Source organism: Vulpes vulpes, chromosome 11, assembly GCF_048418805.1.
Source record: "Vulpes vulpes isolate BD-2025 chromosome 11, VulVul3, whole genome shotgun sequence".
NCBI lineage: Eukaryota > Metazoa > Chordata > Mammalia > Carnivora > Canidae > Vulpes > Vulpes vulpes.
Window position 1 is genome coordinate 28,272,409 of NC_132790.1, and position 27,864 is coordinate 28,300,272.

The window sequence follows — 27,864 nt, forward strand, 5'->3', positions numbered from 1 at the left end:
TCTTGTCTTGTCTCCTTTCAGGATAAATTTGGCTCAACTAGGTTAGGCCATCGTTTTTTTATGCACAGTCACTGAAGCAAAGTATAAAATGACAGTGCTGCCACTTAACTGATCCTGGTGCTCAGTGAACCTTTTCACCAGCCTGAATTTTAGCTTGTTGTAGCTGTAGAGAAATTGGAGGCCTAGTCTTCTGCCTAAACTGAGCGCAAGCTGATTTTGACAGTTCTGTTTTAAGAGTGATTTGGAATTTAGATGGTATTTTTTTCAGATTTATTATGGCTAGGAGACTGCTTGGGCTCCAATTCTGATTCTACTACCACTTTGCTGGCTGTTTGAGCATATCTATGCCACTTAAGCTTTCTGAGCTTTTGTTTCCTTATCTATCTAATGGATTTAATAATACCTGTAGGAGTATTTGTGAGGATCAATTGATTGGCATATGTGAGACTGTCATCATAGGATCTGGTAGATAAGTGTTTATTAAGTATTAGTTTCTTTTCTTTTTCTTTAGTTAGAATGTCTGAAACACCATTATTGATTCATTGTTAGTGATTCATTCCTTTGAGTACTATTAGGTGTGCTTCTGTGAAGGGTAATGTTTTAAGCTATCATTGACTCTTCTCATGATTAATGTGTCACATCCTTTCAGCAATTAGCCAAGAGCAATGCATTTGGGAATGAATTTGAAGGAAACGTTGGAGAAGGAATAGAGACACTAGGAGTGGCCTTCAAATAGGGGTGTGAAAGATACCAAAGAACAATTTAGTATTATAGAACTTTAATTTTGAAGAGATTTTTATTTTTTTAAGATTTTACTTATTTACTTGAAAGAGAGCACAAGCTGCGGGGAGGGGCAGAGAGAGAGGGAGAAGCAGGCTCCCTGCCAGGGGTTTGATCATGACCTGAGCTAAAGGCAGACACTGAACTGTTAGCTACCCAGCCACCCCTAGAAAGGTTTTTAAAATGTAGTTCAATTAACAAATTTTATAAATGGAAAAATAGCCAAGAGAGGTGAAGTAACTTGACTAGAAGTTAGAAAGTGAGAGACAAGATTAGGACCTACATTTTGTTTCATTTACTTCTTTGTGTTTCCTTTACCTATCTTAGGACTTTGTCTTCCATTGCTGGTGGTTAGAGTATAAACACTTCAAGTTTTTAGGAGACTTCTCCCAGATTTTCTTACCTATTCATTCGTCCAACTCATTCTTTTATGCTTTCACTAACTGACATATACAGTTATTGATAATCCTGAGGAGGGTAAAGTTAAAGACAATTTCATAATTTCTTCAGCCATGTGGAATTTTTCTTTATGTTTTTCTGCTTTTTCTAAGTATTCTCTACCAAGCATCTATGTTTGATATTAGGGGGGAGAAAAAAGTAGATGCTAGTAAAAAAAAAAAAGAATGTATTCACCCTTTTCTCATAAGTAAAAGTAATTATATTTATCCTAGAAAATAAAACCAAAGAAAAATAAGTGTTCACCTATAATTTTCTTTATAATACAAAAACAAAAATTGGTTAAATGAAAAAAAAAATTGGTTAAATGCTAGGTAATAATGTAAGCTAATTCAGACTTTATAATGTAAACAACAGATGTTCTGGTTATAAATATATTACCCTTGTTTCCCTTTTGCTTCCTATATCAATGAATGGAACCACCTTATACTGAAAGCCCAAGCCGAACCCTGTGATTCCTCTTTAATTTCTCTGCTTTCTCACTTCTGAAAACACTGGAAGCCCAAATGCATCTAGCTCTAGCTATCTGCGTGGCCATGACTTTAATCTATCATCTCCGATCCAGATTTCTGTAACTGTTTCCTTTTTTTTTTTTTTTAAGATTTATTTATTTATTCATGATAGACATAGAGAGAGGCAGAGACACAAGAGGAGGGAGAAGCAGACTCCATGCTGGGAGCCCGACGCGGGACTCGATCCCGGGACTCCAGGATCCCGGGCCAAAGGCAGGCGCTAAACCGCTGAGCTACCCAGGGATCTCCATGTAACTGTTTCCTAATTGGTGTCCCTGCCTCCCTATCCATTTGTCGTACCAGAGCAGAAATACTGTTCCTACAAACAAAACTAATTGTTCTCACTCTTTGAGCAGAGTTTGCTAGGCTTTGTACAAGTGTTAGAAATGAGGCATGTGCTTTTCTGCCCCTTGACACCGCCGAGTAAGCATCATTAAAGTCTCCCCTCCCGCTGCCGTCATGTCTAAGTCAGAGTCTCCCAAAGAGCCCGAGCAGCTGCGGAAGCTCTTCATTGGAGGTTTGAGCTTCGAAACAACCGATGAGAGTCTGAGGAGCCATTTTGAGCAATGGGGGACGCTTACGGACTGTGTGGTAATGAGAGACCCCAACACCAAGCGCTCCAGAGGCTTTGGGTTCATCACGTAGCCACCGTGGAGGAGGTGGATGCGGCCATGAACACCCAGCCGCACAAGGTGGACGGAAGAGTCGTGGAACCAAAGAGGGCTGTCTCCCGAGAAGATTCTCAAAGACCCGGTGCCCACTTAACTGTGAAAAAGATTTTTGTCAGTGGCATTAAAGAAGACACTGAAGAACATCATCTAAGAGATTATTTTGAACAGTATGGGAAAATTGAAGTGATTGAGATCATGACTGACCGAGGCAGTGGCAAAAAGAGAGGTTTTGCTTTTGTGACCTTTGACGACCATGACTCTGTAGACAAAACTGTCATTCAAAAATACCAACTGTTGGGATCTCTGGGTGGCTCAGTGGTTTAGCGCCTGCCTTCGGCTCAGGGCGTGATCCTGGAGTCCCGGGATCGAGTCCCACATCAGGCTCCCCGCATGGAGCCTGCTTCTCCCTCCTCCTGTGTCTCTACCTCTCTCTCTGTCTCTCATGAGTAAATAAATAAAAATTACAAAAAAAAAATACCATACTGTGAATGGCCACAACTGTGAAGTAAGGAAAGCCCTATCGAAGCAAGAGATGGCTAGTGCTTTGTCCAGCCAAAGAGGTCAAAGTGGTTCTGGAAACTTTGGTGGTGGTTGTGGAGGTGGTTTTGGTGGGAATGACAACTTTGGTCGTGGAGGGAACTTCAGTTGTCGAGGTGGCTTCTGTGGCAGTTGAGGTGGTGGTGGATATGGTGGCAGTGGGGATGGCTATAACGGATTTGGTAATGATGGAAGCAACTTTGGAGGTGGCGGAAGCTATAACGATTTTGGCAATTACAACAATCAATCCTCAAATTTTGGACCCATGAAAGGAGGAAATTTTGGAGGCCGAAGCTCTGGCCCCTATGGTGGTGGAGGCCAATACTTTACCAAACCATGAAACCAAGGTGGCTATGGTGGTTCCAGCAGCAGCAGCAGCTATGGCAGTGGGAGAAGGTTTTAATTACTGCCAGGAAACAAAGCTTAGCAGGAGAGGAGAGCCAGGGAAGTGACAGGGAAGCTACAGGTTACAACAGATTTGTGAACTCAGCCAAGCACAGTGGTGGCAGGGCCTAGCTGCTACAAAGAAGACATGTTTTAGACAATACTCATGTGTATGGGCAAAATACTCGAGGACTGTATTTATGACTAATTGTATAACAGGTTATTTTAGTTTCTGTTCTGTGGAAAGTGTAAAGCATTCCAACAAAGGGTTTTAATGTGGATTTTTTTTTTGCACCCATGCTGTTGATTGCTAAATGTAATAGTCTGATCATGACGCTGAATAAATGTGTCTTTTAAAACAAAAAAAGAAAGAAAGAAAGAAATGAGGCCTGTAAAATGCAGTGTCTGCTCTCCAGAATGCATGCCAGTTTTTAAACAGCTTTAATAGTTCCCATAGGTCAGGCTCATGATTTGAGCCACAAGCTGAGATCTGGCCCCTATCTACATCTCTAGACTCATCTTCAGTCATATATCATACCCCCAACCTGGAACTCTGCTCTTTGACCAGTTATAATTTTGCTACTCATGGTTTTTAAATAAAACTTCTGTATTTGTATTACCCAGATTTAAAAATCCATGCCCTGGGACACCTGGGTGGCTCAGCGGTTGAGCGTCTGCCTTTGACCCAGGGCGTGATCTGTAGTGCGCGCTGGGGGCGACAACCGTCCAGGGCTGAGGGTAAGGGAATGAGGAAAAGAAAAGAGACATAAACAGAGTGGGAGCAGGAGGGACATATGGCCGGATTCAGCCACAATGCCAACTTTATTTGTATTATTTACTCTTTTATAAAGCAGCGTTGTTTAACAAGCAGGATATTTTAAGCTTAGTTCTCCAGACATGTCCTTTCACAGTAGACAGCAACAGTATGCGCCCTTGAATAGATAGCAATAGTATGCGTCCTTGAGCCACAAGCCTTCAACAACAAGGGTGAAACAGGTGGGCCACGGTTGGAAGAGTCAACAGAGAGCCTTTGCTCGATCCATTAACCCCTTCCTGGCACGCGGCTCCCAACAGTGATCCCAGAGTTTGGGGATCCAAGTACCACATCGGGCTCCCTGTGGGGAGCCTGCTTCTTCCTCTGCCTATGTCTCTGCCTCTCTCTTTCTCTCTCAGTCTGTGTCTCTCATGAATAAATAAATAAAATCTTTAAAAAAAATAATAAAATCCATGTCATTTTAACATATGCTCTGTTCAATTTAGTTTCTCTAAAGGAACGAGCGTACAAGCAGCCAACATCTGGAGTCCACACTTTTCTTATGAGCTACACATTATATTTCTAGTTGCTTAATTGACATTTCCACTTAAGCTGTCTCAAAGGTAGCTCAAACTCAGCTTGTTGAAATTGTTCATATAATTTTCTCTGTTTTCACCATCTCAGTAAACTGTACTGTTGTCAACTGTGGTATTTAGTAGGCAACAAACCTGGGAGTTATCCTTGGGAGTTTCTTCTCCCTCACGTTTATATCAAATTGCTCACAAATTCCTGTTTATTTTACTTTCTATATATTTCCCAAGTCTAGTCACTTACATCTATTCCCTAATTCTTCAGCCTTAATCAAGGTAGAAACTTTCCTTGGCATGGACTGCCGTAACCGTAGGTAGACCTCCCACAACTATGCTCTTTCCCTGCAGAACACTCTCCACACATACCTGATCTAGCACCATATGTTTGTTACTGTATTAGTCAGCTATGCCTGCCACACAAAAATACTGTAGACCAGGCGGCTTAAACAATAGACATATTTTTTCATAGTTCTTGAGGCTTGATGTCGGAGATCATAGTGCCAGCATGGCTGGGTCTGGTGAGAGCAGTCTTCTGGCTTACAGGCAGCTACTTCCTTTTTTATTGTTGTTGTTGTTTTGTTCAGTGATGCTTGCTTGTTTTAATTTCAGTGTAATTAACATATGTTGTTATATTAGTTTAGGTGCACAGTATGGTAATTCAACAGTTCCAGATTTTACTCTGGGCTCATCAAGATAAATGTACTCTTATTTTTTTTTAACATAAATGTACTTTTTTAAAAAAAAGATTTATTTGTTTGAGAGAGATCGAGTGAGAGGGATTGTGAAAGAGAAGGAGAGAGAGAACACAAGCAGGGGAAGGGCAGAGGGAGAACCAGACTCCCCACTGAACAGGGAGCCTGCTGCAGGGCTTAATCCCAGGACCCTGGGATCAAGCAGACACTTAACTAACTAAACCACCCAAGTACCCCTAATATAAAGGTACTCTTATTCCCCTTCACCAATTTCACTCGTCCTCCCTCCCACCTTTCCTCTGGTAGCCATCTGTTCTCTATATTTAAGAGTCTGATTTTTGGTTTGTTTCTCGCTTTTTTTCCTTTGTTTTCTGCTTTGTTTCTTAAATTCTGCATTTGAGTGAAATCATGGTATTTGTCTTTTTCCGACTGGCTTCTTGCAAACTCTCTGGTATCTTTTCTTATAAGGGCATTAATTCTATCATGAGGGCCCCTATCCTCATGACCTCATCTAATCCTAATTACTTTCCAAAGGACCCATCTTCAAATGCCATTGGATTGGGTATTAGGGTTTTAGCATTTGAATTTAGGTAGGATACAAACATTCAGTTCATAATTACCATATTTTCTTATTTTTTTGTATTCTTGATGCTCTGGCATCAGAACCTCACTATCTAGAGAGACCGTCTTTTCCAGGGGCAGCCATTTCTTAGATACAGCAAATAACTAACCTTGCATGGCACCTTTCATATTTAGACTAACCAATCCAGAGCCCATACTCTAAAACGCCTTCTTTTTCTGACTCTTACTCTCCAGGAGACTATATTTTTCTGCCCTAATCACCCCAGGGTCAGGTACTGGACAACTAAAGATCACTCGTAGACCCTAGAGCCTACTGAAATTATTCACATTAGCCAATGCTAAGCCTGCTTGCCCTCTCTTACTTTGCCTTTTTCTGGAAACCACAATAAAGGTTGTCATCCATGCTTTTCCCCTTGTTCATTCTGCCTTGGATTGATGCCGGTGCTTTCCTGTATGGCCCTATTGACATAGCATGTTGCCTCCTATGTTGCCATAGGAACTGTGAATAACAAACTGTCTTTTCAATGGCAATCATTTCCTGATCTGTTGGCCTCACCATACCTGAAAATAATAAAACCTATATTTTAAACACACTATAACATCACTATGGACTGCCGTATGTCCCCTAAGAATTCTTATGTTGAATCTCTAGTTCCCTGTGTGACAGTATTTGGAGATGGGGCCTTAAAATGGTCATTCGGATTAGATGAGGTTATGAGGTGGGATTTTCATGATGGGATTAGTGCCTTTATAAGAAGCTTGCTTTCGGGATCCCTGGGTGGCGCAGCGGTTTGGCGCCTGCCTTTGGCCCAGGGCGCGATCCTGGAGACCCGGGATCGAATCCCACGTCGGGCTCCCGGTGCATGGAGCCTGCTTCTCCTATGTCTCTGCCTCTCTCTCTCTCTCTGTGACTATCATAAATAAATAAAGATTTTTAAAAAAAATGTTAAAAAAAAAAAAAAAAAAGAAGCTTGCTTTCTCTCACCATGTGAGGATACAGTGAGACGGCAGCATCTGCATGCCAAGAAGAAAAACTTCACCAAGCACCAAATCTGTACCATCATCTTGGACTTCCTAGCCTCCAGAACTGTGAGAAATAAATTCTGTTAAGGTACCTAGTCTAGGGTATTCTTTTATAACCATCCAAGCTGATGAAGACAGCCACACAGGTTAAACCTTTTCAGGGACTTGCCATTGCTTTTAAGATAAAATTAAGAATCCCTTTTAGGGGCAGCCCAGGTGGCACAGTGGTTTAGTGCCGCCTTCAGCCCAGGGCGTGACCCTGGTGACCCGGGATCAAGTCCCACGTTGGGCTCCCTGCATGGAGCCTGCTTCTCCCTCTGCCTGTGTCTCTGCCCCTATGTCTCTCATGCATAAATAAATAAAATCTTTAAAAAAAAAAAAAAAAAAGAATCCCTTTCAGCCTAAAACATTTGCCTAATTTATTTGCTGCTTATCTCTCCAGCCTCATTTCTTATCCTCTCTTCATTATTAATTAAGCTTTATCATTAATTAAGCTTCAGTCACAGTGGGAATTTTTCAGTTTTTTATATTCCCTTTCTGCGACAGGCCCTTTACACATTGTTTCCACTGCTTAGGGGTTCTCATCTTCCTCTGAGTCCCTCTTCATGCTACTCATATCTGCATATTTTTCAGGTATCAGTTTATGTGTCACTTCTTTAAGGAAAATCTTCACAACTTCTTATATGAGGACCTCTGTTTTTTGGTCATGTACTTTTCCATCATAGCACTTACCATAATTGTAATTAAATATTTATTTGTACAGTTACCTGTTTAGTGTCTTTCATCCTAGCTAGATTATAAAGTATCATGAGAGCAAGGGTTATCTTCTGCACATAGCTTATTTCTAGGCACATAGTAGGTGCTTAGTAAATATTTATTAAACAAATGAATAAAAGAATAACAGCAGTTAGCTCAACTGCCATTACAGGCTGTATAGATAGACCTATGGGACAGTATGGAGAAAGCAGATCTCTTTACATCCTGCCTTCCAAATACATGAATAGAAGATCCCCCAAAATGGGCCATTTAAATACCTCAGTACTATGTTGTGGAAAGGCCAAATAGTTACACAAATATTTTTCTAACACATGAAAACTGAAGTAAAGAAAATATAAATGTAAAAGATATCTAATATAAAGCCAGGAGATGATGGTTCAAAATTTTATTTATTTACTTAATTATTAAATTTTATTTAAATTCAATGAATTAACATGCGATGTATTATTTCAGAGATAGAGGTCAGTGATTGATCAGTCTTTTATAACACCCAGTTCTCAGTATATCACATGCCCTCTTTAATGTTCATCATTAAGTTACCTTATCCCCCCACCCCTCCAGTGACCCTCATTTGTTTGCTGTGATTAAGAGTCTGTTGTGGTTTGTCTCCCTCTCTCATTTTGTCTTGTTTTATTTTTTCCTCTCTTCCCCTATGATCCTCTGTTATGTTTTTAAAATTCCACGAGTGAGATCATGTGATAATTGCCTTTCTCTAATTGATTTATTTCACTTTCTGATTGACTTATTTCACTTAGCATAATACCCTCTAGTTCCATCCTTGTCACTGCAAATGGCAAGATTTCATTTTTTGATGACTAATATGTACACACAGACACACACACCATATCTTCTTGATCTATTCATCTGTCGATGGACATCTGGGCTTTTCTATAGGTTGACTATTGTGGACATTGGTGCTATAAACATTGGGGTGCGTGTACCCCCTTGGATCACTACATTCATATCTTTGGGGTAAATATCCAGTAGTGCAATGCTGGGTCATAGGGTAGCTCTAGTTTCTACTTTTTGAGGAAAAAAAATTTTCAGAGTGGCTGAACCAGCCTGCATTCCCACCAACACTGAAAGATGGTTCCCTTTTCTCCATATCCTTGCCAACGTCTGTCATTTTCTGACTTGTTCATTTTAGCCATTCTGACTGGTGTGAGGTGGTATCTCATTGTGGTTTTGATTTGTATTTCCCTGATGCTGAGAGATGTTGAGCATTTTTTCCTGTGTCTGTTGGCCATTTGTTTATCTCTTGGAGAAATGTCTCTTCATGTCTTCTGCCCATTTCTTGATTAGATTATTTGTTCTTTGGGTGTTGAGTTTAAGTTCTTTATAGATTTTTTATATACCATGTGAGATAAATGACCTCCCTGTCATTTGCAAATATCTTCTCCCATTCTATCAGTTGTCTTTTGTTCTTGTCAACAGTTTCCTTTGTGTAAAAGCTTTTTATCTTGATGAAATTCCAATAGTTCATTTTTGCCTTTGGAGATGTGTCTAGCAAGAAGCTGCTGTAGCTGAGGTCAGCGAAGTTGCTGTGTTCTCCTCCAGGATTTTGATGGATTCCTGTCTTGCATTTAGGTCTTTCATCCATTTTGAGTCTATTTTTGTATATGGTGTGAGGAACTGGTCCAGTTTCCTTCTGCATGTGGCTGTCCCATTTTCCCAACACCATTTGTTGAAGAGACTCTTTCTTTCCTTCTTTGCCGAAGATTAGTTGAGCAGAATTGAGGGTCCATTTCTGGGTTCTCTGTTCTGTTCCATTGATCTATGTGTCTGTTTTTGTGCCAGTACCATACTGTCTTTATGAGTACAGCTTTGTAATAGAGCTTAAAGTCCGAAATTTTGATGCCACCAGTTTTGGTTTTCTTTCTTTTCTTTTCTTTTCTTTTCTTTTCTTTTCTTTTCTTTTCTTTTCTTTTCTTTTCTTTTTCTTTTTCTTTTTCTTTTCTCTTCTCTTTCTTTCTTTCTTTCTTTCTTTCTTTCTTTCTTTCTTTCTCTTTCTTTCTTTCCTTATTTCTTTTTACAGATTTTATTTATTTATTCATGAGAGACAGAGAGAGAGAGGCAGAAACACAGATAGAGGGAGAAGTAGGCTCCGTGCAGGGAGCCCAATGCAGGACTTAATCCCGGAACTCCAGGATCATGTCCTGGGCCTAAGGCAGGCGCTAAACCGCTGAGCCACCCAGGGATCCCCATGGTTTTGGTTTTCTTTTTCAAAAATCCTTTGGCTATTCAGGGTCTTTTCTGGTTCCTTATAAATTTTAGGATTATTTGTTCCAACGCTGTGAAATAAATTGATGATATTTTGATAGGGATTGCTTTGAATGTATATACTGCTCTAAGTAGCATAGACATTTTAAGAATTGTTTTTTTCCAATCCATGAGCATGGAATGTTTTTCCCTGTCTTCCTCAGTTTCTTGCATGAATATTCCATAGTTTTCTGAGTACTGATCTTTTGCCTCTTGGTTAGGTTTATTCCTAGGTATCTAATCAAGTCAAAATCAGAAAGGCTATTAATGAGATGGAATAAAAAATGAAGGCTCTAATTGCTAGATTAGATGAGGCAAAGGGAGAATTAGTGATCTAGAAGACAAAATGATGGTGAATAAAGCTGAGAAAAAGAAGTTAAACAACTACTTGATCACCAGAGAGAATTCAAGAGATAAGTGATACCATAAAGCAAAACAATATTAGAATAATTGTGGTCCCAGAAGAAGAGGAAAGAGAGAGGGGGGCAGATAGTATATTGGAGCAAATTATGGCAGAGAACTTTCCTAATCTGGGGAAGGAAACATGCATCCAAGTTCAGGAGGCACAGAACCCTCTCAAAATCAATAAAAACAGGGATCCCTGGGTGGCTCAGCGGTTTAGTGCCTGCCTTTGGCCCAGGGCGTGATCCTGGAGTCCCGGGATCGAGTCCCGCGTCGGGCTCCTGAGATGGAGCCTGCTTCTCCCTCTGCCTGTGTCTCTGCCTCTCTCTCTCTTTCTATGTCTATGAATAAATAATAAATCTTTTTAAAAATCAATAAAAATAGGTCAATACCTATTTTACATATAATAGTAAAACTTACAAATCTCAGAGACAAAGAGAAAATCCTGGAAGCATCTCGGGACAAGAGGACCATAAAACCTACAAGGGTAGAAACATTAGACTGGCAACAGACCTATCCACAGAGACCTGGCAGGCCAGGAAGAACTGGCATAATATATTTAGGGTGCTGAATGAGAAAAATACACAGCCAAGAATACTTTATCTGGCTAGGATCACGTTCATTATTATTATTATTTTTTTTAGCTTTAAAAATAGTTTATTTCCTTCTTCACAAACACTTGAGCCTTCTGAACATTATTCAAGGCACCACAAATTAAATAAAAACATTTATTAGATTCTAATTGTCTTACACGATTCAAAAATAAGTGGGATTTTTCAAAGCAAATAGGTGCCAACTGTGGGGGGCTGGGGTAGGGTGGTAGGGGGCATGAATGCAGGCATCGGGACAGAGGGCACATGCTTTCCTACACTGTCTACTCAAACAGGCAGTGACAGTACGTGAGCATCAGATGAGCAGTAATTCAAAATGAGTACACCCAGGAGAGGTGCTGCATCTCATGGATTCTCTGTCTACAGGATACAATGCCTCAAGAACCTCCCTAAAAAGACCTCTCTAATAGTCTTGATAGCACTAACAAAGTACGATTATTAAACATCTTCAATGTGGTTTTCATTACAAAAAAAAAAAAAGTTTCACATAAAAGCTTCATAATATAATCCAGAAATAGAATTAGTATATGTTTAAAATCTGAAGCCAAGCTGGCTAATTCTGATCCTTTTTTTTTTTCCTTACTTCCAGTGTTGTTGTTTTTTTTATAATGATAAATAAGCATCCAGCTTCCTACCAGCTGAAACATGCATGAAACACTTTGCTTCTATTGAAGAGGAGAGGGGCATCTGGGTGGCTCAGTGGTTGAGCATCTGCCTTTGGCTCAGGTCATGATCCTAGTGTCCCCAGATCAAGTCCCACATCAGGGTCCCCACAGGGAGCCTGCTTCTCCCTCTGCATCTCTCTCTGTGTCTCTCATGAATAAATAAATAAAATCTTTAAAAACAAAAAAAAAACAAAAAAAACAAAAAAATAGAAGAAGAGATAAAAAGCTCCCAGGACAAACAAAAACTAAAAGAATTTGTGATCACCAAACCGGCCCTACAAGAAATATTAAAAGAGATCCTTTAAGTGAAGAGAGAGCCCGAAAGTAACACAGACCAAAAAGGAACAAAGACCATACATAGAAACAGTGACTTTACAGGTAATACAATGGCACTAAATTCATATCTTTCAGTAGTTACTCTGAATGTAAATGGGCTGAATGCCCCAATCAAAAGACACAGGGTATCAGATTGGACAAAAAAGCAGGACCCAATCTCTCAAGAAATAAGAGTACAGGGCTGGTTGGCTTCCCAGGGGAATTCTATCAAACATTTAAAGAAGAATTAATACCTATTCTTCTGAAGCTGTTTCAAAAAAACAGAAATGGAAGGAGAACTCCAAACTCTTTCTTTGAGGCCAGTATTATATTAGTTTGATCCCAAACCAGACAAAGACCCCACCAAAAAGGAGAATTACAGACCAATATCCCTAATGAACATGGATGCCAAATTCTCACCAAAATACTAGCCAATAGGATCCAACAGTACATTAAAAGGATTATTTAGCACAACCAACTGGGATTTATTTCTGGGCTGCAAGGGTAGTTCAACATCTGCAAATCAGTCAATGTGATTCATCACATTAACAAAAGAAAGGATAAGAACCATATGATCCTCTCAATAGATACAGAAAAAGCATTTGACAAAGTACAGCATCCTTTCTGGATTAAAACTCTTCACAGTGTAGGGATAGAGGGAACATACCTCAATATCATAAAAGTCATATATGAAAAGCCCACAGCACATATCATTCTCAATGGGTAAAGCTCTGTTTCTTTTTTTTTTTTTTTAAGCTCTCAGTTTCTTAAGGTCAGAAACACAACAGAGATGCCCACTATCACCACTGCTGTTCAATATAGTACTAGAAGTACTAGTGTCAGCAATCAGACAACAAAAAGAAATAAAAGACAACTGAATTGGCAAAGAAATCAAACTCTCACTCTTTGTGTTATGACATGATACTCTATTTGGAAAATCCAAAAGACTTGACACCATAATTGCTAGAACTCATACAGGAATTCAGTGAAGTGGCAGCATATAAAACAATGCACAGAAATCAGTTGAATTTCTATACACTAACAATGAGACAGAAGGAAAAATTAAAGAGTCAATCCCATTTATAGTTGAACTCAAAGTTTAAATAGAGGAATCTCCTATATATCATAAACCTTGTGGTAGATTTATCTGTAGGATATTGTGATACTGTATCAACTTTTTTCAACATGTAAAGATGATTCAAGTTAAAAAATTTTGGAGGGGGATCCCTGGGTGGCGCAGCGGTTTAGCGCCTGCCTTTGGCCCAGGGGCGTGATCCTGGAGACCCGGGATCGAATCCCACGTCGGGCTCCCGGTGCATGGAGCCTGCTTCTCCCTCTGCCTGTGTCTCTGCCCCCCCCCCTCTCTGTGTAACTATCATAAATAAATAAATAAATAAATAAATAAACGAATGTTCTTTAAAAAAAATCTTTAAAAAAAAAAAATTTTGGAGGCAACATAATGTAGAGCTGTGCTCCAGAGTCTGTTAAAAATCTGGCTCCATTACTATAGCTCTGTGATCTTGAACGACTTAAATTATCTAAATCTCAGTGTTCTCATCTTGGAATGGAGAGAATAGGACCTGCCTTAGAATTATTATTAAAATTAAGTGAGATAATGACTGCAAGATGCTTAACTGTGAGACCCTGCACACATGCTATTTCATTATTCAATTAATTACATCACTTTACAAATACATATATTTTAATATATATGTGTGTGTGCCCCTTTTGTTGGAATCTTTATATTTATTCACATATTTTTCATTCCCTTTACCTCTCTAGATTGAATTCCTTGAGGGCATTGACTGTCTTGTTTTCATTATATCCTCAGCAACTAATACATTGCCTGGCACATAGTAGATATTAAATAATTAATTAAATGCATATCTAGTGAATAAGAACATTCTATAGGATTGGCTTAAGGATTAGAAATAACCTATCTGAGGGCATCTGGGTGGCTCAATTGACTAAGTGTCTGCCTTTGGCTCAGGTTATTGATCCAAGGTCCTGGGATCAAGGCCCATGTTGGGCTCCCTGCTCAGCAGGAACCTGCTTCTCTCTCTCTCCCTCTCCCTCTGTTGCTCTCCCTGCTTGTGCTGTCTCACTCTCTCTCTCTCAAATAAATAAATCTTAAAAAAAAAAAAATACCCTTAGTGTCTGCCTTGTAGTTTTAATACATAATAGCTGTTATTATTATTGGTAATAATATTTTCAGAAACATATTTACTTAGATTAAATGACTTTCCCAGTCATTAATATCTCTTCTTATATATATTAGTGGATATTTTACCCATCTTAGATGTTCTAGGAAAAGGGAAAATGCAAAAGAATACTGATAGAACCCACAGACTTAGAGATGGTAGACATCATTCTTTCCTGGAGGTATGATATCATAGTTTGTGATACTGAATGATCTGAGCTGCCCAGTGAGTCAAGTGTCCTACTTAGGGTGTGTATGTTAGGATAAATAGATGGATGGGCAGGCTTGTTTGTTAATGACATTAAACCAACCCCCAAAAGCAGAGGGCAGGAATAAGTGGAAGAAAGAGGCAGGCCATTCCTGGTTGGTAGGTGGCAGTTTTAATAAGCAGTGAGTACTTATATACAAGACTCATTGTGGGTGGCAGCAATTGGTCCCCCACCTGCTACCAAATTTTCACTTTGTAATGAGATTTTAATTCAGTTCAGTCAAGTATATCTTGCAGGTGTTTTCAATACCACATCACTATCTCAAGACTATGTCCTTGGAACAGCCTCTGGGAGCGAGAAAGACAAGTGAAACTCCTATTCCAAGGACAGGAGGGGGTGAGGAGCCTCCACTCGCCTGGGTCGAGCTCACAGGTCAACTGACAGTCACGTCCTTCCAATGACCTGGAGCAACACTCATAGTAAATTAGATGTTAAATATATGAAAAATTAGTAAAAGATTCTAAACAAGAGATGACCATTGTAATCATTTTAATGTTTTATTTTGATTTGCATAATAATTGCACATCTGCAATATTCAAGTCCTCTTTCTTTGTTTCTTATAGCTATTGGATGAACTCCCAATGATTTACAGCTGTTGTATATTTGTGTACTGCATGTAAGTACTATGTTTAACATTCAGTTTAATATATTTTAAAATTTATATTCACCTCATAATGAATTAAGTAATATAGTTAACCCTGTTATATCATACTGAGAGATTGTAATAGTGTAAAGGTTATAACTTCTGTGATCTCCATGTAGAGTATAATCTGTGGGAAGTTATAATAATTTTGTTTATTAACAAAACCCTATGACCAGTTTAAATAAACCCTTACTTAAATTTGACTTAACTTTGTAATCTGCCTTTCCTTGAGTTATGAGTGTATACAAATTTAGATAAATATTATTTTTATGTTATAATATATATGATTTTTATGTACTTAGTACCCGTGAGTGTGCTAGGTATTGGATAGATCATCTCTAATTCTCTCAGTTGTGCAAGTAAATGGGTTTTATCCCCATTTTATAGATGAAGAAGTGAAGCACAGAGAGATTTAATAACTTGTCTAAGGATATAAGCAGAACTTATGCTTAGGAGACTTGCCTAAGGCCATGTAGCTGGTAAATGTCAGAGTTGAGAATTGAACTACAAGTTTAATAAACTTACCTTCTAACTATGGATTTAATTCCCTAGCACTAGTACTTAAAATTTTTTCTAAGCCCCTTATATGATGGCTATTTAAGTCTCTTCAATATAATCATTATTGCTAGCTCAAGTTATCATCATCATCTTCTTCTTCTTCTAATTTTTCTTCTTCCTATTCTTTTTCTTCTTCTTTGAGAGAGAGAGCATGCTAGTGTGAGCAGTGGGTGGGGAGAGGGGCAGAGGGAAAGAGAGAATCCAAGCAGGCTCTACACTCAGCATGGAGTCTGATACAGGGCTTGATCTCAAGACCCTAAGATCATGACCTGAGCCACCCAGGCACCCTAAGAATATTTTCTTCTAAATATATAAGGTAGTGTCTAAAGATATCAAAAAATCAGAATCATTTCAGAAAACATATTATTTAAAAGAGCTTATCTGGGGTTATCTGAGTGGCTCAGTCGGTTGGGCATCTGTCTTCCACTTAGGTCAGGATCTCAAGGTTCTGATATCAAGCCCTGCATCAGGCTCACTGCTCAACGGGGAGTCTGCTTCTCCCTCTCCCTCTGCCCCCTCCCACTCTTGCTTTATCTCTCTCTCTCTCAAATAAATAAATAAATAAAATATTTTAAAAAATAATAAAAGAGGGATGTCTGGGTGGCTCAGTGGTTGAGCATCTGCCTTTAGCTCAGGGTGTGATCCTGGGGTCCTGGGATCAAGTCCCACATCAGGCTTCCTGCATGGATCCTACTTCTCCCTCTGCCTGTGTCTCTGCCTCTCTCTCTCTCTCTCTCTCTCTCTCTCTGTATCTCTCATCAACCAATAAATAAAATCTTAAAAAAATAAAAAAAAAATAAAAATGATCAAAGAGCTTATTTGAAACTTTTCCTGTAAAGGGATGGATAAGTAATTATTTTAGGTTTTGTGGGCCTATGGTCCTTGCAGCTCTTCAACTCTGCTATTGCAGCATTGAAGCAGCCATAGATAATAAGTAAACAAATGAATGCAACTGTTCTAGTAAAAGTTTATTTACAAAAACCTGTTTGGGCCTTTGGGCAGTAGTTTGCTGCCCCTGATCTAGAAAGATACTTTCAGGGCAGCCCGGGTGGCTCAGCGGCTTAGTGCCTGCCTTCAGCCCAGGGCGTGATCCTGGAGACCCGGGATCGAGTCCCACTTTGGGCTCCCTGCATGGGGCCTGCTTCTCCCTCTGCCTGTCTCTCTCTCTCTCTCTCTCTCTCTCTCTCTCTCTGTCTCTCATGAATAGATAAATAAAATCTTTAAAATATAAAAAATAAAAAAATACTTTCAGGTAAGCTTTTTTTTAATAAGTCATCAAGTCACAGAATTTAAAGGTAAAAGAGATCTTAGAAATCATCTGGGCCAATCACCTTTCTGTACAGATAAGAAAATAGGAGTTGGATCCAATTTCCATTCCCACAGCCAATTAACTAATAAACTCAGAACTCTTCCTGCTGCTTGTACTAAAATACAGGTTCAAAGGTTGGATACCTAACTGATAGTCAAATATTTGTTCATATTTCCTCATTACTGAGTATTTGCTAGCCTAGTGATTAGATACATGAGAAAAAGAGTTTATCCCTACACACAAGGAGTTCACAGTCTAGTTTAGGAGACCCATAAAGAGACAATTATAATAGAGTGATGTTTTCCATATTGGTATGGCTTGGGAATGTCTCATTGCAAGATTTACTCAAGCCAGCTTGAGTAAGAGATTTATTTATTTTATGGACATGAACAAGTAGTAATGAAACCCAACAGCAGGAAGTACACCCTGACTACAACTCAAGGGCAACTTTCTCTCATACCCTTTTTTCTCTGTTCCTTCCTCTCCACATGGTCTCAAGTCTTTGAATCTACTTTATTTTTTCCTCCCTGCAGATCAGTTCTCTGCTCATTCATCTTCTTGTTCATTCAATTTAGCTGCCCAAATATCAGCATCAGACTTTGAATCCATAAGACTTTATACTTTGATTCTCCACACTTAATTGATTTAGTCTCTGACTCCCAAACTCCTAAGTTTTCAGAAGAGAGCCTCTCATTGGCCCAGTTTAAGCTAGGTGCCTGCTCCTGATTTCCCTAGGCTGTAGTTGGTCCAGGTTCTCTGAGATGAGAGTTTGGGTAGGAGAAAATGATGGGCATCACTAGACCCAGAGGTGTATATACAAGTGGTAAGATAGCATTCTATTTGTTTTACTAGTCATATATTCTAAAACAAATTTCTTTCTGTCTTTTTAAAGGTTTGAATGTTTCAAAATGAAGAACTCTGTAAACTACCATCTACTTTTTATCTTAGTTCTGTTCAGTTTAATAGTAACCACAGTAAGTCCTATTTTGTTTCTAACATTAAGCATGTGATATGGATTTGAGAATTGTCAGGGTCAAGGTAGTACTAGAAATGTGGGAATAGATGAACTGACACAGAGATAGCATGAACCATTAAGATGACCACAGATGCAACCCTATGGAACACTTTTTTTTTTAAGAGAGATAAACAAGAGAGTATAGTTATGATACTTTACCCTAAATTATATACATACAAGGCCTATAACATGATACTTTGATATACAGAGTGAAATGATTACCATAGGCAAGCTAATTAACTTATCTTCTCACATAGTTGCCGTGTGTGTGTGTGTGTGTGTGTGTGTGTGTGTGTGTGAGAGTGAGTGGAGAGCGAGAAATGAGACCACCTGAAATCTACTTTCTTAGCAAATTGCCAGTATTCAACCCAGTGTTAACTATAATTACCATGCTATACATGGGAACACTGACATTTGAAGGTCAGATAGAAGAAATGGAGGAGACCTAGAACAAGTAATGAGAGATGCAGGAAAATTAGAGCGTCCAATATCATAGAGTACAAAGAGATTTCTAGAAGAAGTGATAGCATTAGTTGTCTTGAAGAGGATGAGTAAAATAAAGATTGAAGTTTGACCCATAAAAATTTCAATTAAAAGTCCAGATGACCATAATAAGGATACTGTCAGCAATATAATGATAGAGGCAGAGGTTAGATATCAATGAGCTGAGAAGGTGAATAGGAGGTTGAAAGAACAAATACACTCTTTTCTTATGCTTCTACACTTATTTTCTAGTCCTTCACATAAACTACATACTCATTGATCATGAGAGAATCCTAGTGTTTCAGATGTGAAAGGAAGTCTTATTATTGTATAAAAGAAGAGACAGAGTTTTAGTGACTTGCCTGGCCAACCAAGTTTATATAGAGAATTGGTGGCAGAGTCAAAACTGGACCCCTTTGCAAGTTCAGAACTGATGTGGTCAGAAATACGGGCTTGGAAGTCTGTCAGATCCGAGCTTGGACCAGTACTGCTACTTGATAACTGGGAACCTTGGGCAAGTTACTTAATCTCTCTGCATTAAATTTCCTCATCTGTAAAATGAAGATAATAATAGCATATGTTTCATGTTAGTTACAAAAATTAATACATGGTATATGGTAAGGACTCCGTAATTCGTTTGCCTTAAAAAATGTCTTTAAGAGACATGTCCTTTTGCATTTCTGTTATTACTAGCAATGGGAATATGAAACTATACAAAGGGAAGTTAGTATTTTGAAACAACACATTTCAGATATGAAAAGCATTCTTCCTTACTGAGTTTAGAGTTACAGATACATAGTGTCTCATGCATATCTTATTATTAAAGCTCTGTGGGTGCTTAAAGGAAATATTCTCCTCTTACTGTAGTGAGGATAGGAACTTCCTCCAGGAATAAGAAACTTTGTAGCCAAATTGTAAAATTATACAAAATTTTTGTGAGGTCAGCACTACGTTAAATGAGGATATAGAGATATCTAAGCACAGCCTGTGCTGTCAAAGCAATTATTGCTTTGTAGGAGAGAAAAACAAACCAGTAAATTACATGATGCTTATACATGGTCAGTGAGGGCACAAAGGAGGGTGAATGGCTGCTTCTGAATGGAAAAGGGACCAGGAAATGCTTCAGGAAAGAGGAATAGTTTGAGCTGGATCTTGGAAGATGAATGCTTGCCAGCAGGGGAGGATTTCTGAACAAAGTAAAGAGCAGCATGTTTAGGAGACTGGAGGAATAGCGGGCCACCGAATAAGCTTCCAAAATGATGCCCACACCAGTTATCCTATTAAAAGAGGGGACCGATAGCTCCCAGGGCATCCCCCAGCTTAAAAGTAACATCAGTGCCTGCCAGGTGATTGCGAAGGCTGTAAGAACCACCCTAGGCCCTCGTGGCATGGACAAGCTGATTGTAGATGGCCAAGGCAAAGCAACAATTTCTAATGATGGGGCCACAATTCTGAAACTCCTTGATGTTGTCCATCCAGCAGCAAAGACTCTAGTGGACATTGCTAAATCCCAAGATGCTGAGGTCGGTGATGGTACCACCTCAGTGACCCTGCTGGCTGCAGAGTTTCTGAAGCAGGTGAAACCCTATGTGGAAGAAGGTTTGCACCCACAGATCATCATCCGAGCTTTCCGCACTGCCACCCATTTGGCAGTTAACAAGATCAAAGAGATCGCTGTGACCGTGAAGAAGGAAGATAAAGTGGAACAGAGGAAGCTGCTGGAGAAGTGTGCCATGACCGCCCTGAGCTCTAAGCTGATTTCCCAGCAGAAAGCCTTCTTCGCTAAGATGGTGGTGGATGCAGTGATAATGCTCGATGAGTTGTTGCAGCTTAAAATGATTGGAATCAAGAAGGTGCAAGGTGGTGCTCTAGAGGAGTCCCAGCTGGTAGCTGGCGTTGCATTCAAGAAGACTTCTCTTATGCTGGGTTTGAAATGCAACCCAAAAAGTACAACAATCCAATGATTGCCCTTTTAAATGTTGAGCTTGAGCTGAAAGCTGAGAAAGATAATACTGAAATCAGAGTCCATACGGTGGAGGATTATCAGGCAATTGTTGATGCTGAGTGGAACATTCTCTATGACAAGTTAGAGAGGATCCATCATTCTGGAGCCAAAGTCGTCTTGTCCAAACTCCCCATTGGGGATGTGGCCACCCAATACTTTGCCAACAGGGACATGTTCTGTGCTGGCCGAGTGCCGGAGGAGGATCTAAAGAGGACAATGATGGCCTGCGGAGGCTCCATCCAAACCAGTGTGAATGCTCTGTCAGCTGATGTGCTAGGCCGCTGCCAGGTCTTTGAAGAGACGCAGATTGGAGGCGAGAGGTACAATTTCTTCACTGGCTGCCCCAAGGCCAAGACCTGCACTATCATCCTTTGTGGTGGTGCTGAGCAGTTTATGGAGGAGACAGAGCGGTCTCTGCATGACGCCATCATGATCGTCAGAAGAGCCATCAAGAATGATTCAGTGGTAGCTGGTGGCGGGGCCATTGAGATGGAGCTTTTCCAAGTATCTGCAGGATTACTCAAGGACCATTCTAGGAAAACAGCAGCTGTTGATCAGGGCATATGCCAAGACCTTGGAAATTATCCCATGTCAGCTGTGTGACAATGCTGGCTTTGATGCCACAAACATCCTCAACAAGCTGCGGGTTCGGCATGCCCAGGGGGGCATGTGGTATGGAGTGGACGTCAACAATGAGGACATTGCTGACAACTTTGAGGCGTTTGTGTGGGAGCCAGCCATGGTGCGCATTAATGCCCTGACCGCAGCCTCTGAGGCCGCCTGCCTTATCGTGTCAGTAGATGAGACCATCAAAAACCCTTGCTCAACAGTAGACGCTCCCCCAGCTGCGGGCCAGGGATGGGGCCGAGGCCGCCCACACTGAGAGGCACCTTGTCCCTCACAAGAGTGGCTGGCAGGCTGGCTGCAGGGTATGCTTACTCTGTCTTGGTTAATGGGTATTATGAGGAAGGGGTAGTAATTGGCCTGCTCAGCTCTCACTGGAGGTTATTTAAATAAACTTAAAGACTTAAATAAACTTAATAGACTTAAAAAAAAAAAAGCGGCATGTTTAAAGATGCAGAAGCACTGTACTTCTAGAACCTAGGATGAAAAAAGGACAAGAGGACAGCAGTGAGGCCAGACAGAAAGTCAGGAGTGAAATCATGGAAAGCTTTGAAATTTGGACTTTTTCTTGAAGTGATGGGAGTCATTTCAGGATTATGATTTGACTTTTGATCTCTCTCTACCATGTCATTTTAAAGGCATATTTTTATAGGACAGTAAATGCATGCTAATTCTTAAATAGGCATTGAACTTAATCACCCACATGATATTGGAACCTAAAATTAGGGTTTGTGTAATTGGGAATGCATTTAGGTGATGAGTTCTACATCTAGATGAGTGAGTTAGAGGTTTTGAAAGTAAAAGAGAGCACAAGAAATCTGTTTTAAATGTTTTCAGTTATGGAGCATGCATTATAAGCTAAAAACTTTCATGTATTTTAGCTTATCATTCCTTACCACTGTATTCCCATTATCCAGATAAGGAAAAAATGAGTCTTTTCGTTAACTGACTTGCTTAAGGTATATAGTAAGTAAATGGCAGAGTTTGAAATAACTGCTGTCTCTAAGTCCAGTGTTCTTTGTTGAAAAAAAGTGTTACAGACATTTTCAGCAGAATCTCTTCAGCTCTCATGAGTAATTACTGTTGCCCCTCCTTGATGCTGATGTTAGAAGCCAAGAGGCCAGAGTATTCCACAATAGCTTTAAAATGTTTAGTTTACCATGGTAAAGCTAGGTGGGAGAGACCCACCTGTAGGTACTAGCCCTGCTGTGGGTTAATGCTACCTAATCTGATTGTGTTTACTTGACTGGGTCAGATCTAAGTAGCAGGACTAGGGAAGCAAGAGAGGTTTGGGATTTGCAGAATTGTTGGAATAAGTTTTCTTCCCCCTCAATAATGCACTTCAATCACATGTGTTTCTTTTAATATTTTGTAGGTTTACCTTAAGGTAAAGGAGCCTATATTCCATCAGGTAATTTAAAAATTATTACACACTTGATTGTTCAATAGTTCTCCTGCATTTTGTTTCCTTTCCTGGTAAATTATATGCTGATACAATTTCTGAAAATAAAATGTTAGATAGCCTGTGGAAGTGCTTAAAACAGAGTTTGCAAACTCAAGTGCTTAAGGATGCCAGTGCCCAAGCCCAGCTGGCTATTAGTAGTTAGGTGTAGCATTGCTCTTGAAAAAAAACTGGGATGCCTGGGTGGCTCAGTGGTTGGGCGTCTGCCTTTGGCTCAGGATGTGATCCCGAAGTCCCGGGATCAAGTCCCGTATCGGGCTTCCTGCATGGAGCCTGCTTCTCCCTCTGCCTATGTCTCTGCCTCTTTTTCTCTTTCATCAATAAATAAATAAAATATTTTTTAAAAAGCAGAAAAAAACAGCATTTATGCACATATAATACAAAGTCTTTTTTATGATACTATTTTCTAGAAAAGAAAGACTGAAAATTCCTTGAATATTTCCTCCCTGTTTGATGAGGTTTTTTTTTTTTTTTTTGAGGTGGGAGGTTACTCACATTGAAGAAAGCAAACATAGGAAACTTTGCTCTAGAAAATAATTATTTAAGTGCATCCCGTAATGAAACCAGAGTAAAATAAGTAGCAGACCCTAAAGAAATAGAGCCATTGTTAATTGAATGCTGCCAAGTGCCTAGCCCTATGCCCAGCCCTATCTGTGCCCATTACTGCAGACTCTAATGTCCCCAGCAGTCCTACAAATTAGGGATTATTATTCACATTTTAAGGTAAATGAACTCAGAGATATTAAGAATTTGCCCAATGTCCACAATAGCCAAACTGTGGAAGGAGCCTCGGTGTCCATCAAAAGATGAATGGATAAAGAAGATGTGGTCTATGTATACAGTGGAATATTACTCAGCCATTAGAAACGACAAATACCCACCATTTGCTTCGACGTGGATGGAACTGGAGGGTATTATGCTGAGTGATATAAGCCAATCGGAAAAGGACAAACATATATGGTCTCATTCATTTGGGGAATATAAAAATTAGTGAAAGGGGATCCCTGGGTGGTGCAGCAGTTTGGCGCCTGCCTTTAGCCCAGGGCGCGATCCTGGAGACCTGGGATCGAATCCCACATCGGGCTCCTGGTGCATGGAGCCTGCTTCTCCCTCTGCCTGTGTCTCTGCCTCTCTCTCTCTCTCTCTGTGTGACTATCATAAATAAATAAAAATTTTTAAAAAAACTAGTGAAAGGGAATAAAGGGAAAGGAGAAAAAATAAGTGAAAATATCAGTGAGGATGACAAAACATGAGAGACACCTAACTCTGGGAAACAAACAAGGGGTAGTGGAAAGGGAGGTGGGCAGGGGGTTGGTGTGACTGGGTGGTGGGCACTGAGGGGGGCACTTGGCAGGATGAGCACTCGGTGTTATGCTAAATGTTGACAAATTGAACTCCAATAAGAAAAAATTAAGAAAAAAAAAAAAAAAGAATTTGCCCAGTGGTTACACAGTTAAGAGTCAGAGCCAAGATTTTAACCTAGATTTGTTTGACTCCTATTACAATTCTTTTAACTAGAAAACAAACAAAAAAACAAGTAAATAAGGACATATTTCAGAGGTATCAGAAGCCTTGTAGTTTTATTTTTAATTTATTATTATTTTTTTAAAAAGATTTTATTTATTTATTCATGAGAGACACAGAGAGAGAGAGAGAGAGAGGCAAAGACACAGGCAGAGGGAGAAGCAGGCTCCATGCAGGGAGCCCGATGTGGGACCCGGGACTACAGGATCACGCCCTGGGCCTAAGGCAGGCGCTAAACCGCTGAGCCACCCAGGGATCCTGCCTTGTAGTTTTAGACTATCTTGTACTTATATAAAAAGTAAGGGTTCCTATAATTTTTTTAACTTAAGCTAGATAGTAGTCATCTAACTGAAATCTCCTTTTTTAAAAATAAATTCCAAAGCCACATTATTATGCCTTGCTTTTCTACAGACAAGGTGAAAGTAGGTGTTACAAGAGAGAACAGCCTCACTTTCCTGTTTCTTTTAGCTTAAAGTATGTCATTATGGAATTACCTCTTTATCTAGAAAGATTTATTGACACAATATAGAGGAGGAAGTTTCTTCTATGAAGAATATTTCAGCTTTTGTGAATTTCTTATTTGTCTTTATAAGAAAGAAAAGTCATGAGCACAAAAAGACAAAATTTGGAAATTTGGGATAATTTTTGTAAGTTTATGACCATCAATTTTCCATGTTCTGTTTTTTTTTTCTTTTTTTTTTTTTTCCATGTTCTGTTTTAGACCTACTTTACACTGTTTATGAAATAAAAGTAATAAATTATTCATCTGTCTTCCCAGGCTGCAACTTCCATGTATTTTTTCAGTAATACATACTCTCTTTTCTGTAGATAGTGGTAAATGTTTGCTAATAGGAAGGGCAGGAGGATGAAGGCTTAGAGCTATGGGTTATATTCTAGGGCTTCTCAGGAGAGAAGTGGGGGAATGGTAGGGTGAAGTGAGTAAGTCGTCTGAAGGTAGAAGACATTCATTCATTCAACAGATGTGAGCTGGAAGTTGGAAATAGAGAGGCAGTGAAGCAAAAATTTGAAGATCTAAAGTCACGCAGACCTGGATTCAAATTGAATCTCTCTACTTACTAGCTGTATACCCTGGACAAATTACTTCTTTGAGCTTTGGTTTCTTCATTATTCCACAAACACTTTATAAGTGCCTTCAATATGCCAGGTGCTGTACTAGACATTAGAGAGATACTAGTGAATAAAATGATGAGGTTCTTACTCTTACAGAACTCATTATACTATATTTCTAAAATTGGTGTAATAATCTCCTGAGGTTGTCTGAAGATTAAATGAGATAACATGGGGTTGCCTAGGTGGCTCAGTCAGTAGAGCATGTGACTCTCATCTTGGGGTTTTAAGTTCAAGCCCTATGTTGGGTGTAGATAATGACATAAAAATAAAATCCTTTTTTTTAAGATTTCATTTAATTTTTATTAAATTATTTATCAAAATAAAATCTTTTAAAAAATAAATGAGATAATGCATAAAAACCCCTATCAGATGGTAATCAGTCAGTAAATGATAACTAATATTAATAAACCCAAGCAAATAAAACATGGTTACTAGTCTCAAGGAGCTCACTGGTCAAGAAGATAGACTTGTAAAAATATACTTATAGTATGTAAAAGCAGTGGTAATGTACATAAGGGTGCAGTTTGTCTGCTTAGATGTCTCAGGATAGAATTATACATTTATTGCATATAGCTAAATTATTACTTCCTCTAATATTAAAAAACGAGGTAGGGAAGACGGCCTGCTATTGTGATACAGTAGTACTTCTCACTGTTTGTAATGGTTTATTTGAAGAGGCCTTTGCCCCAAAGTCTAATCTAGAATATCTTCAGTGGTCCTGTTAAGTTATTAGAATTTATTTTCTTCTTCTTAAATAAGCTCCATGTCCAACATGGGGCTTGAACTCACAACCCCAAGATCAAGACCTGCATGCTCTACCAACTCATCCAAGCTAAGCACCCCAGAATTAATATTTTTTATTTATGCTCAATAGCTTAAACAAATCTATTCCTAATTAGTTTCTGGGTATTATTCTTAAGAGAATTGCTTTTTCTCAGAACCTTCTTTTCGTCTAAGTTTGTGGAGTATTGCTCTCATTCTTTCATATCACTGTTTGATATTATGTACAGGAATTTAGAAAAATTGTTTTGAATTTTGTAATTGGAAAAGTTTTGGAATTTGTGACAAGATTTACAGTAAATTTCAAGCTCTTAGAAATAATGGGAAATGAGAGAAAAGCAGTGTTATCTAAAGGAGCTCTGGCTTGAGAGTTGGGAATCTTGATTTTTTGAAGTTTGGAGTCTCAATTTTTTGCCACTTTGTTATCCATGGACAAATTTCATACTGTGCCTATTCTTCAATTTCCTCATCTATAAAATGTTTAAAATGAAGAGGGGTTTTATTTCATATGGATAATATAAAACTACTATCTAAGGTAAAGCACAAGGCAATAAATATAATAATAGTGTGAACTAAAAGTACATGTAAAGATGTAAAATGACACAGGTATGTTTCTGCCTACCATGATCACAGAAAGCTTCTGAAAGGAGATAGTTGAGTTGGGACTACACAGATAAGTGGTGGTATACAATTAGAAGGAAAGAATAAACACTTTTTTTTAAATATTTTATTTATTCGTGAGAGACAGAGAGGGAGGCAGAAGCAGGCTCCCCACAGAGCTGAGAGCCTGATGTGGGACTCAGTAGCTTAAGTAAGAAAATAACAACAAAAAAAGTATACATGAAAATAGGTTAAAAGAACTTTTAAGAAGTTAGTGAACCCTCTTTAAGCCGGTTGCTAAATCAGTAACTAAATATCTCAGATTTCATCTATTATCTCAGAAAATGCTATTGCTTAAAATCTTCCTAAGTAGATGTCTCCTGGAGATTATATCTAGACATGACACATCAGTATTTTGCTCTCCCTTCTAATTTAACCCTCCAGGTTTGTAAGAAAGAACATACTATATAAACAGTTTGAAAACAGAACTTAAACAGATTTATTTAAATTTTATTCTGCTATGTTTTATTTGTGCCATTTTACTACAAATTAGTGGTATAAGGAAATTACTATGTATACACACTTGGAAAAGCTGACATTTTTTAGTATCTGCTATATGCTGAGTAGTATATATTCTTTCATATAGTTTATATAGATTGACTTACCTATTATCTTACTAAATACCAACAGATCTGTATAGAAATTGCCATCTTTATTTTATAGATGAGATAACTGAGCATGAGAAAGGTTAAATAATTAGTCCAGGGCAGCCCTGGTGGCTCAGCGGTTGAGCACCGCCTTCAGTCCAGGTTGTGATTCTGGAGACCCGGGATCGAGTCCCGTGTCGGGCTCCCTGCATGGAGCCTGCTCTCTCTGCCTCTCTCTCTCTCTAAGTGTGTCTCTCATGAATAAATAAATAAAATCTTAAAAAAAAATAATTAGTCCAGGGTTTCTCACTTAGTCCCTAGTAGTGCTAGAAATTGAACTCAGGTCTTTTTTATTCCAAAGTCCATATTCCTTCTGTGATATGATGATGCTCCTGTAGCAGATTACTTTGGAATTTATTATCAGAATAAAAAGTATTTTAGGTGAAAATTACAAGGAGCAAAAAAGTATGTATTCTATTATCTTTTTATTTTAAAAATGACTAATATTAGAATATGCATAGAAAAAAGTTGTTAAGGTCATGTGGCTGCCTCTTGCTGCGGCAGAGACTGAGAAATCAAGCTTTTATAGCTGGACATATTGTTG

General features: G+C 39.0%; 1 protein-coding gene and 1 pseudogene across 10 annotated transcripts in view; both read left to right on the top strand.

The window, feature by feature from the left end:
• Positions 1-27,864, top strand: part of ACER3 (alkaline ceramidase 3) — a 162,359-nt gene that overhangs the window by 88,348 nt on the left and 46,147 nt on the right. For all 10 annotated transcript variants that reach the window (XR_011995139.1, XR_011995140.1, XM_072725974.1 and 7 more), the window contains 3 exons: positions 15,043-15,095; positions 17,882-17,963; positions 22,492-22,527. Coding sequence is in view for 8 of the 10 variants with exons in the window: in XM_072725968.1 (XP_072582069.1) it covers positions 15,043-15,095; positions 17,882-17,963; positions 22,492-22,527 (171 nt within the window). In the remaining 2 variants the exon portion in view is untranslated. The remainder of the gene's footprint in view (positions 1-15,042; positions 15,096-17,881; positions 17,964-22,491; positions 22,528-27,864) is intronic.
• Positions 19,709-21,528, top strand: LOC112928626 (T-complex protein 1 subunit eta pseudogene; annotated as a pseudogene).